This window comes from Mustela erminea, chromosome 10 (genome assembly GCF_009829155.1).
Source record: "Mustela erminea isolate mMusErm1 chromosome 10, mMusErm1.Pri, whole genome shotgun sequence".
In the NCBI taxonomy this organism is placed as follows: domain Eukaryota; kingdom Metazoa; phylum Chordata; class Mammalia; order Carnivora; family Mustelidae; genus Mustela; species Mustela erminea.
Window position 1 is genome coordinate 54,662,424 of NC_045623.1, and position 23,674 is coordinate 54,686,097.

Below are 23,674 nucleotides of genomic sequence, written 5' to 3' on the forward strand. Positions count from 1 at the left end.
CTGCTCACACTCTAAAAAAATTTTTAAAAAGTAGGGAAGTTTGCTGAGTACCATTTTTCAGCTGAAAAATAGACATTTCATATTTTAAGATGACCTATCTCTCAGTATTGACCTGGGTGGGTGATAAAGTTCACCTCCAGTCCTTGACCATATTGAGTATAGCTATCAGGAGCACCATGTTGAGAGGATTCTGAGGGCACCTTAAGGCTTAGCAAAAGGGTGTGTGGTGATCAGTTAGTGATGTCTGCAGGAAACATGGGATATGGGGTAATAGTAGGCATGGCAAGTATTGCCATCCCAGATTTGGACAAATATGGGTTTTAACAATAATTGCCTGACATATATCTAATACACAGTTGATTACAAAAGGAATAATTACACCTTGCTGATAATGCATCTGCTACTTCAGTTCTGCCATAGTGTAATTAATTCACCAGCTACACCACAAGACAACAATGCCATCACAGTTAACCTGAATGAAGACAGCAGTTTCATGATGTCCTCACATCATTGTTTTATCACTCTCTTAGTCCAAAATCAAAATAAAGAAACATCAAATCCCTAATACCTGCATAGAAAGTAGTAGAAAAAAATAATACAACAGACATGCTAATTAATGCTCCTCTGATTCTATTCTTATTTTGTAGTTGGAACTATATTTTTATCACTCAAGGGAATTTTAAGCCATAAAAAGAAAATTAAACTTGCTTCTCCCCTTGCAAACAAACACTAATGTCTCAATTTTTAAGAACTATTTCCAACATTTATTTCACCACCACATATCTTGTAGTATTTATCCTTTGTACAACAGAGAGATCTGTTCTATGCCTTGCAATGAAGGGAAATAAAAAGAATATAATTGTTGATACTTCTAAAAAAAAATACAAAAGGTGTACCTAATATTGGTGCTTCCTTTGTGACTATGCAGTATGTTCTATCTTTGGAACTTAACTCTCTAACTTTAAAAAAAATAGGTCGGAATTAAACTTAGGTTGAAGAGGAGATGATCAAACTTCAGATTGCAAGGCAGCTTTCCCATAATCACTTTGACTACGCAGCTCTACTTTTCCAAGAGTGAAATTGTGTTGAAGTGGTTTTCCAAAATATTTTGTGGAAAATAAGAATTAATAGATGGCAACTCCTCATTCATAACCCCCAAACAGGAAACAAATTCATCGGGCAACAGGGTCTGTTCTGGAATAGTTTCACTGGGTGAAGCATTTTCCAAAAGCATGGTAGTTTCTCCCTCAACTGAGTTTTGCATGTCCAGAGGGCTGCATTCTCCTTGATTTAAAATGAGGCTTAATTCTTCAAAAAATAGTGTGTTGCTTAGCGAATTCATACTTGAGACAGAAAAAGCAAAATTAGGGTATTTTTTAAATCTGGCATTTGCCCCCAGGTCTAAGGAATCAGCCATTGGTTTGAGAGTTGATGAAGATGCGTCATTATTTTTGCTGAGATGGTTTCCCCCAGTGAGAAAATTTGAAATCTGGGGTTTATACCCAGTGCTGAGACCAGGAATATACACAGCTGTAGTGCTGGTGAGTAGTGACTTCTGCAGGCAGTCTCTGGCCTCCAGGGATTCTGTTTTCTTTTCTGTCTTGTAGTCCATGGGCTTGTTTTCTTCTGGGAGAAAGATTTCTATCTCTGTAATCACTGGATCAACATATAGGACCTGCTCGCTGGAATTATTATTCATAAATTCACTTTTTTCCTAGAAAGAAAGATTTTATTTTTATTTTACAAAAGACATTTAAAGGAGCTAACTGGATAGTTAAGTAAGAACTGGAATTCTGCTTTCCCTCAGCTTTCCTTTCCCCTCCCTCTTTTGACATTGTTTCCCTTCCCATACAGTTTCCTCCTTTTGTTACCCTCCTCAATTCCAAGTCTTTATTAAATTCTCCCACAAGGAGACTAAAGAAAGGAATAATAAAAATAATCCCTGTTTATTTATTTTTAAAATTTTATTTATTTATTTTACAGAGATCACAAGTAGTCAGAGAGGCAGGCAGAGAGAAAGAGGGGGAAGCAGGCTCCCTGCTGAGCAGAGAACCGAACCCGAGGTGGGGCTCGATCCCAGGACCCTGAGATCATGACCTGAGCCAAAGGCAGAGGCTTAACCACTGAGCCACCCAGGTGCCCCAATAATCCCTGTTTAAAGCACATGTCTTGGTTTAAAAATTTTAAAAAAGAAAAATGTATCTTGCATATTAACTTGCATATTATTTCAGTACCTTTTAATATTTGGAAGTTTAATATATTGGAATATTTCTGAATATCATGGAGCATTACTACTTAAATAAAAGAAAGGAAAGTAGGAGAATCCTGTTTTGCTTCTATTTTCAAATAATGTAATAATAAATGCTTTGTGCTGAAGTTCTAAATGTATGCAGCTATTCATAACTCAGACATGAACAGGAAGGTCAGTGAAGAGGGGTTTTATTTGTAAGAAAATGACTTGAGGCCTCAGAGCTGATGGCTGGCTTCCTAAGGCAAATAATTCCCAACAACTGCTGTGATAAAATTATAGCCACTTGCTATGGACTAAATGTTTGTGTTCCTCCAGAATTTATATGTTGAAGTTCTAATCCCTAGTGTGATGATATTAAGTGATGGGGCTTTTGTTGGGTAATTAGGTCATGAGTGTGGAATTCTCATGAATAGAATTAGTGCCTTTATAAGAAGACATGGAATTGTTATCTCTCCTTTTGCCCTGTGAGGAGACCGCAAGATGGTGGCCCTCTTCAGGAGAGCTCTCACCAGGAACTCAGCCTGCCAGTGCCTTAATCTGGACTGTGAGAAATAATGTTTGTTGTTTAAGCCATCCAGTCTATGGTGTTCTGTTATAGCGGTCCACTAGAACACTACCCCTTAGTCTTTGGGCAGAAAACAAAACTTCATCTGAAGATTTGTTTCTAATTCCAGTAGTCCAGAATGGGAAGGAAGTTTGGCAAAAAAAAAAAAAAAAAAAAAAACAAACAAACAAACAACTTTGAATAAAGCAACATGAAGTGTTATTCAGATTTTCTTCAGATTCAGCCTCCTAGGGAGCATGCCAGCTTTGGGTTGGGAAGGGCAGACATGTTTTTGAAGGTCAGATGAAAATCAAAGAAACTAGACATGTTATAAGAAACAAAGAATACAAGGTGGCTATGTTCTGTAGAAGGAGGTTTTTTCTTCCGGCTAGCAACTGAGTGATGTGGGTGGGAGTCAAACTGTAATGAAGGACATAGAAGAACAAAAGGGACCATTCCAGAGTGAAGATAATAATGGAAGAAGAGGATCTGACCACAACAAGGTCAGGGACAGTTCTCTGAGCCACAGAAAATCCTCAGTTCCATTGGATAATAATTAGTAGAGAAATAAGAACTACCTAGTGGAAAGAAAAACAGGATTACAGTATTTATTATCTATAGTTTGATGAATATATGCTTGTCCTTCAGTTATTTGTTAACTATGTACTTCATAACATATGTGAGTTCAGTTGTTCTAGATCACCCCTGCACTATTAGTAGGCAATATTATCTCCTTCAAAATCAGCTGTGTGTACACACTTTCTCACCTTCAAGTATCCAGAGATAGGAATCCTCCCTTCTGCCTAAGGTGAACCTTTTCACCTCATCCCTTTAGACCATCCCCTCCTCTCTTCTTCATGGTCTTATTTGAACGATATTCCTTCTTTCTCTGTGGTAGTTCCTCTTAAGCCTGACCAATTTAATATAAATATGCTTCTGACTCATGTCCCTCTGAAGCTACTGTTGTTCATTGACTGCATGCAGATATGAGTTCTGTAACAGGACCTTCTATGATCTTATCCTAGTCACCATTCCAGCAATATACCAACCATGCCTATCAAGCTTTTCAATAAAGCAACACCTAACAAGCTTTTCTCATTCTGTGCTTTTTCTCATGCTGTCCTCTGTATTTTGAATGTTTTCTGTTTCTCCTAAGCAACTCCTTCTCATCTTTCCATATGCTTCTTGAATACCCCCATCATGTTTGGTCTCATTTCTGTCACTGCACTTAGAGCACTGTAATGCTTGGATGATATGTCTGTCCCATCGGCTAGGTTTTGAGACCCTTAATGGTGAAACCAGTCTGCCAAAACGTAGAAGGAGCACACATAGCAGAATCTTTTCCCTCCTCCATAATCAGCAGCAGTTCCTCCATAACTGGCAAAGTCCCCTGTAGTCTTGGGTCTTCCCCGCACACTTTCCTGTTCTTTTTGAAGTGGAAACCTGGCCCAGGCCTAGTGACATTATCTTCCATACTCCTCTCACATTTATTTTCTCAAATCCATTGGACGTCAGGAATGAAGCTGATCTCACCTGCTTCTCCAATCTCATGTGAAACAGAAGACTCTTTTTTGTCTTTGAGCCTCATTTTACTGAGCTTTTCTGCCTTTCTCCTTCCATCCCTGAAGTCATCTATCAACTATTGGCCACAAGGTGACCGACATCTGGCCCACAAGCTTCCTCTTCCCTTTTCTCTTTTGAATAGCATTGTTTCTTTCTTCCTTCTCTCTTTCCTTCCCCTAACTTAAACCCCTCATCTCCCTTAAGTATAACTTGAAATATGTATAATTCTGTTTATGTTTATACAATTATGCTAAAATGTACACACATTCATTTATTTGAACAGAAGTTCTATTTTAGTTATTGGATTGCACTCTTAGTCTTAGCCGCCACTTAATTTTTATTTGATGGTGTTTGGTTACCTGTAGCATTTTTACAACATTACTGTTTTCCATATTGGGAATATCTTCATGAAGCCACTTTGGTATTAGCAATAAGATTCTTCTTTTAATCCTAGGAAATAAAAATGACACATTAGAAGAAGCATTTTACTTAAAGATTGGTGCAGGCAATCACATAGGAAACCAGGAAATCACCTGGAATGGAATGCGTAATAAAGGTTGAACTTCCTGATGCAGATTTCCACCTCTAACTTGAGTAAGTTAAGTGGGAAGTTGATTTAATATCTTTTCAGATTTCCTCGTCTCTCTATTTTTCTGCTTTTTTTCCTAATGAGCCAGAACATTTCAAAACCCTCACACTAGATTCAAGTTGAGTGGGAGAACCACCCTGGAAGTAAAACTATATGCATGTGCAATAAGGCTAACCATTATAAGCAGATATCAGTGTAGAAAGGATTGGAAAATATTAGGGATATTTTGTAGAGCGTTCCAAGCTGACTACAGCCACAGAAAAATATTGAAAAAGAGAATGCTGTATAATAAAATGGTATAGTTCTAGCTCCTCTAATTCTGAATTTGTCCTGTTTCCATAGAGGGTTGAGGTGATAGTGCTGTCTCCAAACGTTGTTTATGTGGATAGAGTAGGAGGCTGAAGAAGTTGTCTTGCAGTTGTATGGCACAGTGAGAATATTGATTTTTACTTAGGTTGTGTGTTTATTAAGGACCACTGGGGTGGGGTGATGGAAAGGAAAGGGAGAAGTTGTGAACACCCCACTTCTTCCCCAAGCTACGCTGGGCATTGCAGAAAGAAACACTTTCTGCATTTTATAGTACAAATCCATTTGAGCAGAGGCTGCAATAGGAACTTAGACTAAACTGATCTCTGGTGCATTTTTACCTGTAAACAAAGTACCTGTTAGCAACAGATAAGACTTGTTTATCTGTTTAAGCAAGTTTTCTAAGGACTTTTACTGAGTAACAACCAAAATGCTGAATGAACTTTGCTCATTCAATTTCACCTTAAACTGTAGGGTAAAAATAATTTCTTTACACATATTGAGACAATGTTTTATGACTCAATTTTTTTTTTTACTAATTCACCCTCTCTTTCTATACTTAAAATGAGACCAAATTAATAAGTTAATGCTATTACAGAAAATTTTTATACAGCATGCCAATACAGTGAGAACATTTAGATCTATATATCTACATAGATATCACAAATCTATACATATATATCTATATATATCTCACACACACATATATATGTATATATGAGTGTGTGTGTGTATATATATATATATACACACACACACTCATATATATGTATATATGAGTGTGTGTGTATATGTATATATATATATACATATACACACACACTCATTTTTGGTTTCAGTTTAAAATGTTTTCCAGTTTTGTTTCAAAGTAAGGCTTCTATAAGTTATGTGTAGTTAGAGTAAATAAGAGTGTCTGCTTATATATTAAAGAGTTGTATTGAAATGATCTCATTTCATTTATCTTTTTAAAAGGAATATTTACTTAAATAATTAAATGAGCAAAGAATTATTCTATTTTCTTATTTGTCAACTGGAAATTAATTTTTATGTTATTAATAACAAACTTAAGGTTATTTAAATTTTCACAGTATCTTTGGACAATAACAAATATTAATATTTTTATGTTATACAAGTTCAAACTTTAAGATGTTTCTGGGGGCTTTATAATCAGGTATGTTTTTAAAACAACCATAAGCTTTTCTATTAGTTTACACACCTTGTAATGATATCAAGGATATATTTATTAGTGGGTAATTGAAAATTTGAAATATTACTAACCTCTGAGGAAAAGCCTACGTAAATTAAAAAAAAAAATCAGAAGTTTACCTCACTTAGAATAGCTCATTCTGAATTTTCTTACTGCCTTTTGATTATTGATTTAAAAGAAAGAAAGATTATATCATGAAGCAAATGATGGCAAGAAAGAGAAACCAAGTGCCAGTTAGGCAAAGAACATTCCTATGGTTAAAATTTGTGCATCATTAGCTATACAGGGAGACTGCCACATCAAACAGCTCTAGTCTATTCACAGATTAGAAATACTTAATGCATCTAGTAAAATTTAGAAAATTGAAGGCTTTGCATTCATCAAACTTCCATTTATCCAGAACTAGGCATAGATCTTTACTAATTCCATTCTGGAAAACAGTGATTGAAGGAGGTCAAGAATGGGCATGGGAGCTGGATACTAGCACACAGGCACAACTGGTATCAGAGTGATGAATTCAAATGTTGCCACACTGCTGCTCACACTGATTCAGAGGATTTGTTTGGGTAGGATTTGAGGCTGATTATCACCTAACCACTTTAAAGAGTCCAGGCACAGTGAGCAGGCTACGTAGCAAAGGAGAGAACGTGGGTTGTGATGTCAGCTGGGTCTGGGCTCTTCTTGGCTTAATGCTTAATGACCTTGGGCTGACCACTTAACCTCTTGAAGCCTAAAGTAAGTAATCTTTAAAGTAAGTCTTCGGGTTTTCCTGGCAGGGTCATCACAAGGATTAAACGAATGACATGTGTCAAGAGTTTGGCATGGCTTGGTAATCATTAAACACTGCTCCTTTTATATTTTTCTTTCTCTGATTAAAAACGTTGATGGGTTTTCCTAGTAAATAGCTGAAATGACAAATTGCTATATGTGGTCTAAATCAGAAAGTAGAAGTTCTACAGAGACCTACCCAGTTCGGAGTGATCTGTTAAATATCCCAATCAAAGAAAGAATTGACAACATAACAGCAAAGAAAACCATTCCTGATAAAAGTCCAGTGTCTTGTTGCTGGTTGTCTGAAAGAAAGAAAAATAACTTTAGCTAAGCATTAGTGTCTGTGTGATGTCAGAATCATTGTCCTCTCTACTCTGTGCAAAGCAAAAGTCATTGATCCCAAAGGAAAAAGGGAAGGGGAGAACAAAATTAATTTTAAATTAACTGATCTGTGTGTACAGTGACTGTCCTTCCAAATTGCATGACAATACCTTTTTTTTCCGAGAAAATTAGGTGACATGTATCTGATATCAGTGGGTTTCTAGAAGTGCATCTCTGGCAAATGTGGTCAGCATTAGACTTTTTTTTCCTGAGCCTGTGCATGCATATTTTATATAAAAAGGTTTAGTGATGAACCTCATTTGGTTTGTCTGACACAAGTGAGAATTCCCAATTGCTGGTAACAGAGTCTAAAGCTGGCCACAATTACAATTGAGGTTTATTGGGTTTTCTTTTTAATCTTTAGAGCAAGATAAAAGTTATGTAGAAGTTGTCACCATTCTTCAAAATCTATTGTTCATGAATTTTTTTCTGCTGAGAAAGGACTTTTGCTCTACTTGAAACAATATATAATAAAGATTTTCAAGTTGCTTTATATTTTGCACTCAAAATTTATCTTAAAAGCAATGCTTTTCTTGCATTTTGAACCATCAATTAATCACCCCAAATCTTTAGATAATTAATATGATATATTCAACACATGTTACCTACTAGGCCCATCACATTTTCTCCTTAGTACATGAAAAAAATCTTATTTTCTATTTTCAAATATAGACTATCACTGAGACATGACTATCAGACTGAAGTTTGTTCTGAGTGATGATAGATACTGGCTGCCTTCCCATCCTCATTCCTTCCTTCCTCATTCCCTTCAGCAAATATCTACCAGATACTTACAATGTGGCAGACACTTCACTGGCCCTGCCCTCGGTATTTCTCAAATGCACCTGACATGCACCTGGGGTTCTCCAGGCTGCCTGGTCCCTCTCTCAAAGCCAGCTGGTGGGCAGGGGCCAGGCCAGTGTAGCTAGTTCACTCCAAAGTCCTAGGGTTGGGTTGGGGGGGGCTCTGGGTGGCTCAGTCAGTTAAGCATCTGACTTTGGCTCGGGTTATGATCTCTGGGTCTCGGGATTGAGCCCTGGGACCAACCCATGTTGGGCCCTGTGCAGTGGGCTCCCTGCTTAGTGAGGAGTCAGTTTGAGGATTCTTTCTCTTTTCCTCTGCCCTTCCCCCAGCTCACATGTGTGCCTGCTCTTTCTCTTTTACAAATAAATAAGTCTTAAACAACAACAACAACAACCTCTACCCTCCAAAGATCCAAGGGAGATATGGAATGAGTGTTTTTCTAGGACTAAAACTCTATTGCTGAAGATTTCATGCAACTAATGTTGCCACATATCTTTAAGCATTAGTGCCTGGGAGAGAATAGAGAATTCCCACAATAACATGGGGCCAGGCAGCCAGGCATAGGGTTCTAAGGATACAGCAGAGTGATTAAGAGGCAACTGAAAATACATGGATTCACACTGGGCTCTGCCCCTTACCAGCCCAGTAACCTCAAGGCAAAATTATAAGCTCACTGAAACTCAAGATTCCTCTTCTGTAAAACAGAGATTATAACACCTATCTAATAGGGCGGCAGGGAGTTCCTGGCCTCCCCAGTTCCCACAGAACTATCAAGGTGCAGACCTGGGTAGTTATCTGTAATTAGGTATCTATACTGGGTCTAAGCACTTGATTTACGTGTACACACACTGAGTGGCCTTACCTTGTTTCATGTTTCTTTATGATACTTAACTGCCACCTGACTCTTTTCTTGTTGTTGTTCTGTTTATTGTTTTTCTCCCCATCTGTCCAAAATGGAAGCCATGAAGACAGGACCTTTGGTCATTTTTTTTTTTTTCACTGCTGATTCCCCCCTACCCAGAACAGTGACTGGCACATAGGAGTTGCTTAATGAATAAATGAATAAATGAATGAAAGTCTCAAGAATGTCAATGTAACCTGCAAAAATTCTGATACTATTCCTGCCAGATTTCTATGCAGGGAGATAAATGGTGTATCAATGGTCAGAGGTGAAATAGTTATGCCTAAAGTTTTTCAATTTGCAATTTCTATTTAGGGTATATTGGTCCATTGCAAAACCTGATCTCATAATTTTTTTATGCCTAAAACATTTAGGTAAGCTCATCAAAGGAAAATACTGGGTCATCCTAATGAAATAGGAGCTGGTATCTATAAGAAAAAAAACACAGACTCAGGATTTGAAAAACAGGATTTGAATTTTAGCCTGTCACTTAGTATGACTTTGGACAAGTTCCTCAGTTTCTGTGAACTCCAGTTTTCTCACATATAAAATAGATACATAATACTTTTCTCACCTGGTTGTTTTGAATATTGAACAAATGGTGTATACAACCTCCTAGTACATGGTAGACACTCAAATAATGTTTTTTAAGAAGGAGTTTTGGGGTTGTGAGCCCCACACCCATTGAAATGAAAATGTATCCAACCGATAGCAAAGGCTGGCTAAGTCCACCTGAATCATTCTTTAAATTCAGTTTTAAGTGATCCTTATTGATTATTTTCCTATAAAAAACATGTAGCATACCTTATTATCAAGAAATTTATGCCTGAAACATGATTTTTCAGTTGGAAGATTCAAATGGCTGATAAGTAAAGACTACGTAAAAAACCCAAGTAGTATTTTCTTACCAGAAGTAAGACGTCCTTTAAAGATGGAAGCAGTTAGATGCTCAGAATTCTGAGTATCATGTTGGAATGATTTCTGTGTGACCTGGGGAACTTCAACAAAATGAAATAGGGTGAGCTTCTTACATTTTGCATTTAGGTTACCCAGTTTCCTAAAAGGGTTCTTCACTTGTTTGGAAATGATTAAAGTACACTTTAATAGGCTTGAATGTGGAATAAAAGCAAAGGCCTTCAAATATGTGTGCATTTTCTTCTCCCTTTTGTTTAATTGGGCAAATCCTAAAGAAGGAAACACTGAAAAGACAATAAAAACTACCTAGGGTTTGTAAAACTTCAAGGTGTGTCCTCTAATTTCATGAGGCTTCTAGGCAACAAATACCAAGGAGCTTTACTTAATTCACTGACCACAAAAATGCACAATAACTGGTCTCTACTTGATTCCTTCCAATAGATGAGGCAATAAAGTTTAGGTTTCCTGAAGAGCCTCCAGGATGTGTCACTTCTGCCTTTGCACAATCTTTGAGATACTGTTGGGGAACAGTATCTTGGCTCCATAGAAGAAGCCCAATTTTGATTAGCAGACACTTTGAGGTTATAACACAGGTGTGGAATTCTATTAATGACTTCCCTCTGCTGCTTTCCCACTGGCAAAGATCCTGACCAGCCCTGTTTAGTCATAATGACTGTCAGGACACAGCTAATGAAAGCTTCTGACCGGGGTGTGGTGAGCAGCCTTGGCAGCTAACTCGCTTTCAGTCTGAACCCAAAAGAGTCCTGGTGCTTTCTTACTCATCTCCCTCCTGATATTTAAAAGCTCCCAGAGGTGATTTCAAGGATACTATTCTTCCAGCTGACAGAAGACATTCCTGAAAATGGTTCTAAGCTCTGCATTCCCAAGTGTGCCTCAAGCCCTATTTATTCAGTTATTCTGATTTCAGTGTTCAGATTTTTTTTTTGAAGAATTACTTGCAGGACCAGGGAGGAATCATGATTTGAGGCAGCTTTAACTGCCGCCATGATATCACAGGCTTGTATAACAAGCTGTATGGCCCAGACAGCTCTCTTTGAGAAAACTATCATGGAGTTTCAATAAAAAGGTTCTTATGGTCTTTGGAAATTTTTGAAAAAGGTTGACCTGGGTGCAGGCAAAAGCTCAGTAGTTTTCTAAGAACAATGGCTAGGGAATTTTAGAAGGTGAAAACATCAGAAGAACCAAAAGTTCTTTTCTATGTTTTTATTCTGTCTTTTCTACATTGAGAGGAAAATGTTGCACTGTGAATTGTGACAAATCAGGAATTCTTTTTGGCTTCTCAATGCTTCACTAAGTCTCTTTTGTTTCCGAGTATGTGGTTTCATCAAACTCTGGGAGCAAGTTTATGCCCCAGTGGTCACCAGCCAGGTTTATTCATCTAAATTAGTATTTTGTAGACTGATGTTCAGGCTTGGGAAGCCCAAGCAGGAGTCTGCATCTACATGATTTTGAAATTTTAAGACTAGATATATTACATTAAAATGTAATGCAATTTTCAACTTGGCAAGATCATGGGTTTATAGCATATATTGCTAGATTATTTTTGTTTTCACTTTCATTATTTTAAGATTAGCATTTTTATTTAAAAGTAATAGGTGGTGCTGTGGCTTTTAATGCAGGTTAACTTAATTCTGTTGTATAAAGTACAGGTGATTATTTAGCAATGAAATTTTGGTTATTAATTTCGTTTTACATAAAAGTAATGTACATATCTAACTAGGGCTTTATTAGCCCTAATAGGGAAAATAAACACAATTATCCTTTAGGGTCTTTTTGTTATCATAGTTTCAAATCAACCAGGTGCATTAATTTAAATTAGATTAGTCATTTTAAAATTCTTTTAAGACATGATTAATTATCAGAGCGTAATTTCACAAAGAATCAGATATCTGAAGTAAGACAATTTATAAACAAGATTGTCAGAGAGGAAATCAAGCCAATGACAAAATTTTTAAGCATAGGACTGAAATTAAACTATATATAGTGTAATTTCATGGTATACTGCCACCATGTGGCTAGGTCATTTCTTTTAAATCATACCTAATATTTATCATTATAAAAGCAGTAACCTTATGGAGAGAACTGTAAGAGGAAAAATAAAAGGGAGAGGAAAAGAACCATCCCTAATCCTATCCCCTTAATCCATTTGCTGTTAGCATTTTATAGTATATCCAAGTATTTTGACACAGAAAAGCATTCAAAAACGCAGAATGATGTACACACACACAGAGAAACCTTAGAACTAAAAAAAAAATTTGTGTCTATCAGCTCTAATCATCAGTGTGTTGCCTAATGTGCCAGAAAAATACCATGATATTTTCATTGTTAATTTAATATCTATGGTGCTATATCCATAATGAGACAATTCTGTCCCTGCTTGTTTCCCTCCCAGCTCATACCTATACTCAGAAACTCAAATTGTCTCTAAGTTGGTAAGAATTTTTATAAATCTTATGCAAACTGGTATCTGACTTTAGAATTAGTCTAGTCAAAGACAGTGCATTTAAACGAAATTTAGAGGGGAGTTAGAGTGGTTTTTTAAACAAAAAATGTAGTCTCTTGTTCTTGAATAAGACTAGAAACATAGAGCATAACTACAGTCTGTACCATATCAAATGGCAGCCTATTTTAATCAAATATGCTCAGCAGTGCTTGGTTTTAGTCATGATGTATTTCATCTGTTTCTGAGGGATGATACCAAATCTTCTCTTGAGCCTTTCACTCTCTGGCCATACCATGGGGCCAAGTGTGTTTTATTATTCTTTTTAGGTGACCATTAATTGAGTACTGAATATGTTCCAGGTAATGTTCTAGACATTACATGCTTTCTCTCATTTAATCCTTATAACAACCCAATCAGGCAGAAAATATTATTGTCCTCATTTCATGGATGAAGAAACAAAGGTGTACAAAAGATAGATGACTTAACCGAAGTCACCTAGGTAGAGGTCAAAGAGTGAAAATTCCCATTCAGTCCTGATGCGTAGTTTTGCTGGTCACTGGCTCCATTAATTAATAACCTCACTTCCACAGCAGGATGGCTGTGGGTGGGGCAGCTCAGTCAGCCCTGCAGCAGGGGCCTGCAAGCTGAGACTTAGCCATTGCGCCTCTGGGGGCTGGCCACGGTTTGTTAGAGCTGCTTGGCCTTGTAGGACCCCAGCCCCCACCACAGCGGGCTATGGTTGGGCTCACCCATGTAGTACTGATTCCTAGAATCTTCCAGCCTACAGTTCTTTCCTCCTGGAAGCCAACTATTTTCTTTGATTATACATATAAGGCACACTAATTGTAGGATGCTTAAAAGGTATGGAAGAGTATAGAGAAGAAAGTACAACTTTATATTTGTTCACAGACTAGAAGCAATCATTTTAAAAAAAATTTGTGAATAATCTTTTGTGTATCTCTGTACCACAGGGTAGATCACACTCTTGCTAAATGTTGTGTCTTGTTTTTTCCTTTCTTTCAATATTATATCATGAACATTTCCTCATTTTATTAAAAGGTGTTCAAAACTGTCATACTAATAACAATTTAATATTGTGTTTGTGTATTTATTCAGTCATCACCCTGTTGAGAAACTGTCTAGTTTGGTGGTTTCAAATAAATCTTTGGATTCAGACAAAATTCACTTCAAATCCTGGTTCCACCACCTGGAGTTGCATGGCTCTGGATAAGCTGCTTAACCCTTCTGTGTCTTCATTTACAAAATGAGATAATAACAGCACTTCACCCCTGAGATCTAGTGGAATAGTTCATATCAAGCAGTTAGTACTGTGCCTTATGCAAATTAAAAGCTTAATAAGCATTAGCTATTGCTATTATTGGACTTTCAGGTTGTTTCCAAATTCTTACTATTATAATTAGTTTTGGGGTAAATATCATTGTACATAAATATTTTTTCTATATCTCTCATTTCCTTTTTAAAAAAGATTTTATTTATTTATTTGACCGAGATCACAAGTAGGCAGAATGGCAGATAGGGGGGGTGGGGAAGCAGGCTCCCTGCTGAGCAAAGAGGCCGATGCGGGGCTCAATCCCAGGACCCTGGGATCATGACCTGAACTGAAGGCAGAGGCTTTAATCCACTGAGTCACCCAGGTACTCCTTATTTCCTTAAAAAAATATATTTTATTTGTTTATCAGAGAGGGCGATATAGAGAGTGAGCACAAGCAGGGGAGCAGCAGGCAGAAGGAGAAGCAGATTCCCTGATAAACAAGGAGGACGATGCAGGACTCAGTCCCAGGACCCTGGCATCAAGACCTGAGTGGAAGGCAGATGCTTAACCAACTGAGCCACCCAGACGTCTCTCTTTTTATTTCCTAAGGCTAGATTTCTTTAGTGAAATTACTGGCCCAAAGGGTATGGACATTTATAAATCTTTATTTACTTTTGCCTTTGCCAATCTTGGTGTCAAAGCCATGCTACCTGAGGCCTGTATCTTAAAGGCTTTGACCACAGCTGACACAATAACTTTTCTAGACCCTCCTTTTAGTAGCTTCTAGATAAAAGAGGTGTCATATTAAAAGACACAGAGGCACAAAGGGTGTTTTTCAAATTATTTTTCTTAAAACAGAAACATCTCCTTTTGGGTTCTCTCTTTCTTATCTCCTAATAATCTCAGCTGTTTCACAGTGTTTATGTGCTATTTAACTAGGCCCGTTTAGTTCTAGGGTTGGAATTCAGCCTTTTTGGGTTAAGAGTAATAGTAAGGATTTGACACTAGTCTGAGTCAGTTGGCAAAGCAGAAGACAATGGGCAGACCTATCAAATAGGCACCAGAAGCCCAGGCCAGGGAAAATGATATGTCAGGACAAACTCATTACCACACCTAGAAAAACAAGTCAAACGATGAATCATTTCATGAGTTACAGTGTTGTCCTTGTGTATTACAGATATCTAGGAGGGTATGCCTAGACCTATTCAAGTATTATCTTCATGCTTATGTTCCTAGGCTCTAAGTACTTCCCATGTATAGGGAGAAGAAGGTAAGAAAGAGAAATATATATAATGTGATCACATGTTTAAAGAAAAAGATTAAGAAGAGAAAAAAGTAAAAAGCAGCAGTAAACCCAGGAAATTTTCCTAAGTGACATGGAACACACAGAGGCATGGAGCTGATGTCATTGTGTGACAAAATTCTACGTGCAGGAATGGGCAGCTTCCAAGTCTTACTCAGTAGTTTTAGATTCTTCAAAAGTGCGACCTTGCTCTCAAGCATATAGCATGTGCCAATTCCTGAGTCTGAATAGACTAGTGGACATTTGTCATTTTTTAGTTGCCCAGCCCCAGGACATAATTTTTTGTGGGCATCCTAAAATAGGTAAAAAGCAGGTAAGGCTTCCCACTGTGGAAGCCTTGATGGAACAAAGCTTCCCTCTCCCCATTGCCAACAAGTAGCTACAAGCAGATGACCTAAACCTACCCATTCAGATGCTTCCACAGGTACAGAACATTCAGCTCCAGGAAATTTCTTATAGCAGCAGCTATACCCAGGGTCTGGTAACCGTAGCATCGTGGGCAGTCCAGACAGGGCGCAGGGCAGGTAGTGGCAATGACCACAGTGCCAGCTGCAGGGTCCTCACCAGATTCTTCCTAGGCTGCAGTTTTTGACTGCAGTTCTGGCTCTTGCTGTCCCTTGTATCCTACTTATGATCATTTTGCCAGCCTTCATATTGATTTCTAGCTATCTTTCCAATAGTTCCTTTTCTGCTTAAAAAGAACCGATTTGGTATTTTTGCTGGCATCAAATCACAGTAATTGTAAAAATTGCAATAATAGGTGGTGAGGTAGATAGGTGAGATGTGGTAGGATAAATAGTGATATCCCTACCCCCTCAAAATATCCCTGTCCCAATCCTTGGAGCCTTTGAGTTTATATATATATATATATATATATATATATATATATATAATTGATATAGCAAATATTTATTTGCTATATTTATATTTAACTATATTTTATATATAATTATTTGCTGTAGTTATAAATATTTATTTATAGATATATAATATAATATTCATATAAGTATATTTATATAAACAAATAACATAAATATTTAATATTTTAAAATTTATTTACAAATAAATGTTTACAAATAAATGTTTACATATAAATTATGTAATTTATGTAATAAATATATATTTATATTTATATTTATATAATTTATAATAGCAAAAGGGACTTGAGATGGGGAAATTATCTTAGATTATAGGGGTAGGTCTGAATGAAATCACATTCGGTGGGAGGGTCAAGGCACAAGGCAGGAGGGTCAGAGAAAAAGAGAATGGAAGATACTATGGTTCTGACTTTGAAGATGGAAGACAGGACCACAAGCCAAGGAATGAAGGCATCTCTAGAATCTGGAAAAGGCAATGAAATTGATTCTCTCCTAGAGCCTCCAGAAAGAACATAGCTTTGCTGATATCTTGACTTTGGCCCAGTGATATCAATTTTGGATTTCCCACCTCCAGAATTATAAAATAATAAATTTGTATTGTTTTAAGCCATGTAGCATGTGACTTAAGCTTTAATAACTTTTTTTTTTAAAGATTTGTTTATTTATTTGACAGACAGAGATCACAAGTAGGCAGAGAGGCAGAGAGAGAGAGAGGAGGAAGCAGGCTCCTGCTGAGCAGAGAGCCCGATGCGGGGCTCTATCCCAGGACCCTGGGATCATGACCTGAGCCGAAAGCAGAGGCTTTAACCCACTGAGCCACCCAGGCGCCCCAAGCTTTAATAACTTGTTAAAGCAGCAATAGGAAACAGAAGATATTACTTCCTCATGGAAAATCATAATCTTTATTCTTAGTGGATATTGTGAACCTCAGAGAGATTGTAACTCTTATGCATTATTTTTTTATTCTATAGAACTCTGATTCTTTTTTAGGAATAGGACATGAAGAAGATTAAATAAATTGAGGTTATTAAACTGAGTAGTATATCAGGGAACATTGTGTGTCAGTTTAACCTGGTTTAGTAACCATGAATCTATGAATTTATTTACATTTATTTATTTACATTTACATTTCAAATGTGAATGAATCAGAAACCCCTAAATACAAATAACAGAATTTTTGAAAAGTACAATTCTGTGTGCCAGCCTCTAATCTGTGTTCGATTTAATATCATTTATATTTAGTTCCATTGACATAACATTTGTTTTTTTTCTCTTATAGTCTTTATAAGTTCTGAAAAACTAATGAGAATCTTCAGTCATCAGTAATGCAATAACCAATGGTGTTTTGTAAGAACAAAACATCATGTGGTTTAATACCTTGCTCATACTTGCCTTCCTCTGGAGAATTGTCAAAAAAAAAAAAAGAAGAAGAATACGATTTCTCTGGGAAACTTTCCTACTTCAAGTAGCAATTCAAGCAAGTTAACTAATCATTATGAAATATGACTGCCCTTCCCTCAGGCCTCTGACTTGTCGTTAAAGGGATTTTGGAGCCTATGCCTTTCCTTCATTGCAAAGAGACTTGTATACAGCAGAGTTGAACAACACTCCTGCTCAAAAGTCATCTGTTCAATATATATATTTCAGTAGTATTTAATTTAGGGAACTGACTTTCACATTTACAGTGTTGGTTTTCTACACTCAGAAATTATCTTTTCCCCTTTGGGGTTCTTTCTGTACTGCTTAAAGACCCCAGGAATTTTTTACAGTGACTTTCCAGGGTGGTGGTGTTGTAGCTCCAACTTCAGCAGTCCTCATTGGTTCTCAGAACCTCAGCTGAAGCTTCACATAGAGAGGTGGGGCAGGGTCGGGGCAGAAGGGGTAATATGGGAGTATGATGGTTCACTGGCACAACGGTCCTGCATCCTGTGCTTCTAGGGACCCTGAGCTGCCAAGGTGGGCTGGGGTGCTCAGTAACTTAGGAGTGGTGGGCAGGAGAAAGAGAAGAGAGAGAGAGAGGTGACCAGATAATACTAGAGAGAATGGCCTGAAATTCTCATGTACCCACCCTGTTCTGACCCCCAAAATCACTATTACTAAGGCAATAGCTTGAGCAATCAAGTCTCCCCATTTCTGTCCACATTTCCTGCCCACACCCTACGTCATTTTTCATGACACCTCTTTCTCTTAAAGGGTGTCTAACCCCTAGAGCAGTGGTTTTTACACTTTACTGTAGAAGTATCACTTGGCTAATGGCTCAGAATCTGCCTTTTAAACTCCTACCCAAGCATTTCTAGTGCAGATGGTCCACAGACTCCACTCTGAGAAGCACTGCTTTCTAGACAGTTTATTGGACCAAGACCAGCTAGAAAAACACATTATGAGTGCCCCTGTGGAGGTCCTATCTTTTTATTTTATTTTATTTTATTTTATTTTATTTTATTTTATTTTATTTTATTTTTTCAGTGTTCCAAGTGGAGGTCCTATCTTTAAGAGAACCACTTTTCCACCTTTACTTTGTCTTCATCTCAGACTGCCCCATCCTATTCCCTGTTCTCCAGGTTCCTGGGGTCCTGTGGTTTCATTTTCATTGCCATAACCCAAACGTGATTCCTCATCTTGTATTCAGGTCAATATAGGATTAGTTGATAGCATCCTGTGGTTTCCTTTTTTTTCATTTATTTGAATTTTCATAACAAACATTACATTAAAAGTGAACTTCTCCTGGCATTGTTTTATTTTTAGCTAATGTACAGAGGAGGATTTGGTGGGGTGGTTGAGGGGAGGTTGATAAAGGACACTCTTAGGTCTCTTAGGAAGACCAGCAAAGCCATAGTGCAGGTGCTGGAATCCCACCAGATGGCTGATGTCCTGGCTTTACTGTTACCAGCTTTAGAACATTTGGAAAAACTGATTAATCTCCCTGGGCCTCATCTTCTTCAACTGTACAACTGGAATAAAACTTTCATAGGGCTTTAGTGATGGATAAAGGACAATTTGTATGTAAAATGCTTATCATGGTACCAAACACATAGTAAGCATCTAATAAATGTTAATTATTATCTATATTATATTATTTATATATTTTACAGATAATATAATATAACTTACATGTTATATATAATTTATATATTATAATTTATATTTATATACTATGATTCACATATACTATATATAAATTATATACAATATATAAGTTATATTAAACTATTTTATTTTCTATTATTTGCATACACTCTTCATTACCAGGATAAAAAAATATGCATCTCCAATCTAGAGAAACTTCTCCTGTGTGTTTGCTAAGGCCTGCTATTATATTCTGAGGTTTATTTTTTTTTCTTTTTTAGTGTAACACTTTGTTTTTCATTAAAGTCCAAATACTCAGGATGCCTGGGTGGCTCAGTCGATTAAGTGTCTGCCTTTAGCTTAGGTCATGGTCCCAGTGTCCTGGGATGGAGCCCCACATTGAGCCCCACATTGAGCCCGTGTATCTGGCTCCTTGCTCAGTGGGGAGCCTGCTTTTCCCCCTCCCTCTGCCTGCTTCTCACCCTGCTTGTGCTCTCTCTCTTTGTCAAATAAATAAAATCTTAAAAAAATAATAAAGTCCAAATGCTCCAAGGAAGGAAAAGAGAGTAAGTGTAATAAATCATTTAATTCTTACTATAAATGAGTTTGCTTGGGATTTTTTTGGAAACTAGGTTTTTAAAAACCAAGGGAAGTGATACAGAAGAAAGCTGGGGGTTTGCAGGATAAGCCACATCTACTGGATGATTTACTCTGCAATACCACTTTGGCATAATTTTGAAAATACATTGCTTGGAGATAAATCTCTTCAGTGGTACATACATAAGGATTTTAGAGGAAAATAGCAAATTCCTGCATGGGGGATATTTATTGCCTGAGCTATCTTTCTTCATAAATAAATCAGCCTTTAATTAGTGGGAAAATTGGCTGGTCAAAAAGCCCCATTTTCAAACAAGTTGGTTAATTAAAGTATTATAGAAATTGTATTTTTTAACTTTTTTGATTGTGAAGGAATTCAAATTTCAGTTGTGAGGTTTGATTCTTACTGCTTTTGTTTATATTTATAGTGCTATGTAATTTATTTTTTTATGATTGCTTTTATTGACTGTCTTCTCTAAAAGTCAGAGATCTTTGTCTCCCTTGTTCACAGAGATTCTGCAAGTACACAGCAATGGCTGGAGCATGGTAGAGGCTGCTTGAATATTTCATGAATGGCTAAATAAGTGACAGTCTTTTCCTAGATATCTTTTTAAAAAGCAATTAATATTAAAGATTTATTAAAAAGCAATTTGGCAAATTGCATCAAGCATCTTAAAATGTGCTTAAGTCTTGATTCAATAAGGTCTAAACACATAAGGAGAGTTTACCTAAAGGGCTATTCCAAGAAGTTTATTGATAATGGAAAAAATGGCATGACCTAGTATTGCCGAAATGGGGAAATGATTCAGTGTATTAGAGTACACCATACACTGTGTGACCATAAAATAGATTTTTTAACTCAACAAGAGAGATGAAGTAAGAATATAAAACAATATATACACCACAACACCAATCATTAAAAAAATGACAGAGAAAGACACATACCTATGATTTTACTTATATGTGGAATATAAGAAACAAATCAAATGAACAAACAACCTCTCTCTTAAATGCAAAGAATTGGTGGTTGCCAGAGGGGAGGGGAGTTTGGGGGATGGGTGAAATAGACAAAGGAATTAAGAGGTACAAACTTCTAGTTATAAAATAGTTAAGACATGGAGATGAAAATTATACCATAGGGAATATAGTAAATAATATTGTAAGGATGTTGTATGACAGATGGTCACTACATTTATCTTGGTGAGCACTGATTCATGTATAGAATTGTTGAATCAATGCCATAACCTGAAATTAATATATCATTGTATGTTAGTTATATTCAATAATAAAAAGGTGCATGAAAAACTAGTGTTAAATTCATTAAGATGCAAACAGCAGTTATTTCTAGGTTGTATATTATAATAAATTTGCATTGCTTTTACAAACAAAAAATTGTTTTGAAAAGATTTAATATTAACACTTTCCCTACACATAATCACCATTTTTCATTTAATGTGTCTTGGAAGAAATTTGTATGGTTCCTCTTAGCTACGTGTTGAATTGGATAGATGCAGGTTTTCAAGAATATCTAATTTTTTTTTTAAAGATTTTATTTATTTATTTGACAGAGAGAGATCACAAGCAGGCAGAGAGGCAGGCAGAGAGAGGAGGAAGCAGGCTCCCCGCTGAGCAGAGAGCCCGATGCGGGGCTCGATCCCATGACCCTGGGATCATGACCTGAGCTGAAGGCAGCGGCTTAACCCACTGAGCCACCCAGGCGCCCCAAGAATATCTAATTTTAAGTAGCATTTTTGCCTCAATTGATTTCTTCTCCCCCTTAGGAAACAAAGACTTTACATTTAGACTAATTGTAGGGTGGCTATGGATTCTGTTTTCTTCTACCTGAGGTTCAGGACCTTTGCCTTTAAAGGAGAACTTTTGTGGTCCTATATTAAACTTGTAGAAAACTTCAGTAAGTTGCTCCTTCACTTTGATATAATTGGTTAAAGAAAGAACTTGATGAAGTTGCTGAAAGCTGGTGATGACTAAGAAAACTTATGTTCTTGTTTAGGTGCTTTTAGTCACTAGCAATGTGCTATTTAGCAAGTCATGCCTCAGTTTTCTCATTTGTAAAATGGTGCCAAGTAGACTACCAAATATGGCTGGTGTAAAGATCAGACAAGCTTATACATAGTAGTACTTTGCAGATGGTAAGTAAATATTAGTCATCATTTTGAATCATCTTGCTAGACAATTCTAAATTTCATTTAAAAATAACTGAGTTATCAACTAAATTCTCACTGTTATAAAATGGCATATAAAGTCTGAAGAACTTTTAGCAATATAAACTTAAGAAAGAATATTGTAATTTAAAAACTAACTTTTAAAAAGGAACTGATGGGATGTCTTTGTTGCTCAGTCGGTTAAGCTTCTGTCTTAAAGTTCCTCAGTTGGATAAGACTCTGCCTCAGCTCAGGTCATGATCCCTGGGTCCTGGAATCAAGTCCCATATCAGGCTCCCTGTCAGCAAGGAGCCTGCTTCTCTCTCTCCTTCTGCCACTCCCCCTACTTGTGTGCTCTCTCTCTCAAATAAATAAATAAAATCTTAAAAAATAAAAATAAAAAGGAATTGCTAGCATTGCACATTATTCCCTTGATAATTCATTTCTAAGATTTAGGCATTAGGGGGCGCCAAAAGAACTGTTTAGTTTGTCTGCCATTTCACTCCCTCTGCTTATGTAGCAGTCATCAATGTTTATAATGTATGCTAAAGTGTTTGTTTAAAAAAAAAAAAACCTCAATTCTAAGATGCTATATTATAATATTATAATAAAGATGGTATTAGCAATCCATGTGATTACAATTAAGTGCTTCAGTTCTGAAAAGAAAATTTCAATCTAGTATATAAACTACCTACGATAGGGAGACATCATGAGGTTAATGAAAGACATTGTAGAGTATTATGACATTTGCAATAGATTCTCCTCGCTACTATTGAAGTTTATTTAGCCAAGATTTTACTGAATGATGTGTAAATGGATAGAAAATTAAACTAATAATATTAAGAGCAGGGAAATATCTAAAGATAAACAATAGGTCAGCTAAATTTTGCTGAGAGGAGAATTAAGTAATCCCACGATTGTCTTAACTTTCTGATTACTTTGCATATGGTAGGTAATCAGTATTTATTGATATGATTTGATTTGTGTCTCTCAGGAGAATATATTGTGTCAGAGTGGCCTAAAGAGTTTAACGTAACTCTTAATAATGTGTTTCAAAATAAAGTCTTAGATCATTATATGCCTCATGGTCAGTCTGGATGTCTGGATGCCTGTAAGAAATGCTTACTCTTGAGCAACCTGCACACCCACTCCCTTAAACCCATGGACACAGACCCTCGGGGAGCAGGGACGATGAACATGTATAACAGCTGGTTTTTAATTGGTTTTTATTCCCAAGAATGTTTGAGAACCATTACACAAATTATAGCCAGCCTTAACAAAATCAAAGCAAAATGACAATTTAAATGTAACTACCTGCCCTACAATAGTTTTGTTAATATTGATACAAGAAGAGAGAACATATATATGTATATATATAAATATATAAATAATAAATTATATAAATATATAAAAATATATATTATATATACATATGTGTGTGTGTGTGTATTTAGGAAAGACAGATGTCAAAAGAAAAGCCTAAGAGATTAAATATATAAATACACTCACCTGTTTCAGGTGTTTTGTGAGAAAAGGGGGAACTCCAGGGCTGCCAGTACTTTTTACCTGTTTCTTGGCATCTCACTTGAAATATATAATTAGTGTCTGACTCCAAGTAGAATTCTGACTGTTGCTCATATGTAAAATTGGCATCAAATTCTTTAACCTAAAATGAATGAATAACAATGATGAAACAATA

The 23,674-nt window shown here is 36.6% G+C and overlaps 1 protein-coding gene across 1 annotated transcript in view; it reads right to left on the reverse strand.

The window, feature by feature from the left end:
• Positions 1-594: 594 nt before the first annotated feature.
• IL23R (interleukin 23 receptor) overlaps positions 595-23,674 on the reverse strand; it is a 57,985-nt gene continuing 34,905 nt past the window's right edge. The window contains exons 7-11 of the mRNA XM_032301926.1: positions 23,485-23,641; positions 10,226-10,315; positions 7,428-7,533; positions 4,718-4,808; positions 595-1,714 (exon numbers count right to left, since the gene is read on the reverse strand). Coding sequence (XP_032157817.1) covers positions 1,061-1,714; positions 4,718-4,808; positions 7,428-7,533; positions 10,226-10,315; positions 23,485-23,641 — 1,098 coding nt within the window. The 3' untranslated portion in view covers positions 595-1,060. The remainder of the gene's footprint in view (positions 1,715-4,717; positions 4,809-7,427; positions 7,534-10,225; positions 10,316-23,484; positions 23,642-23,674) is intronic.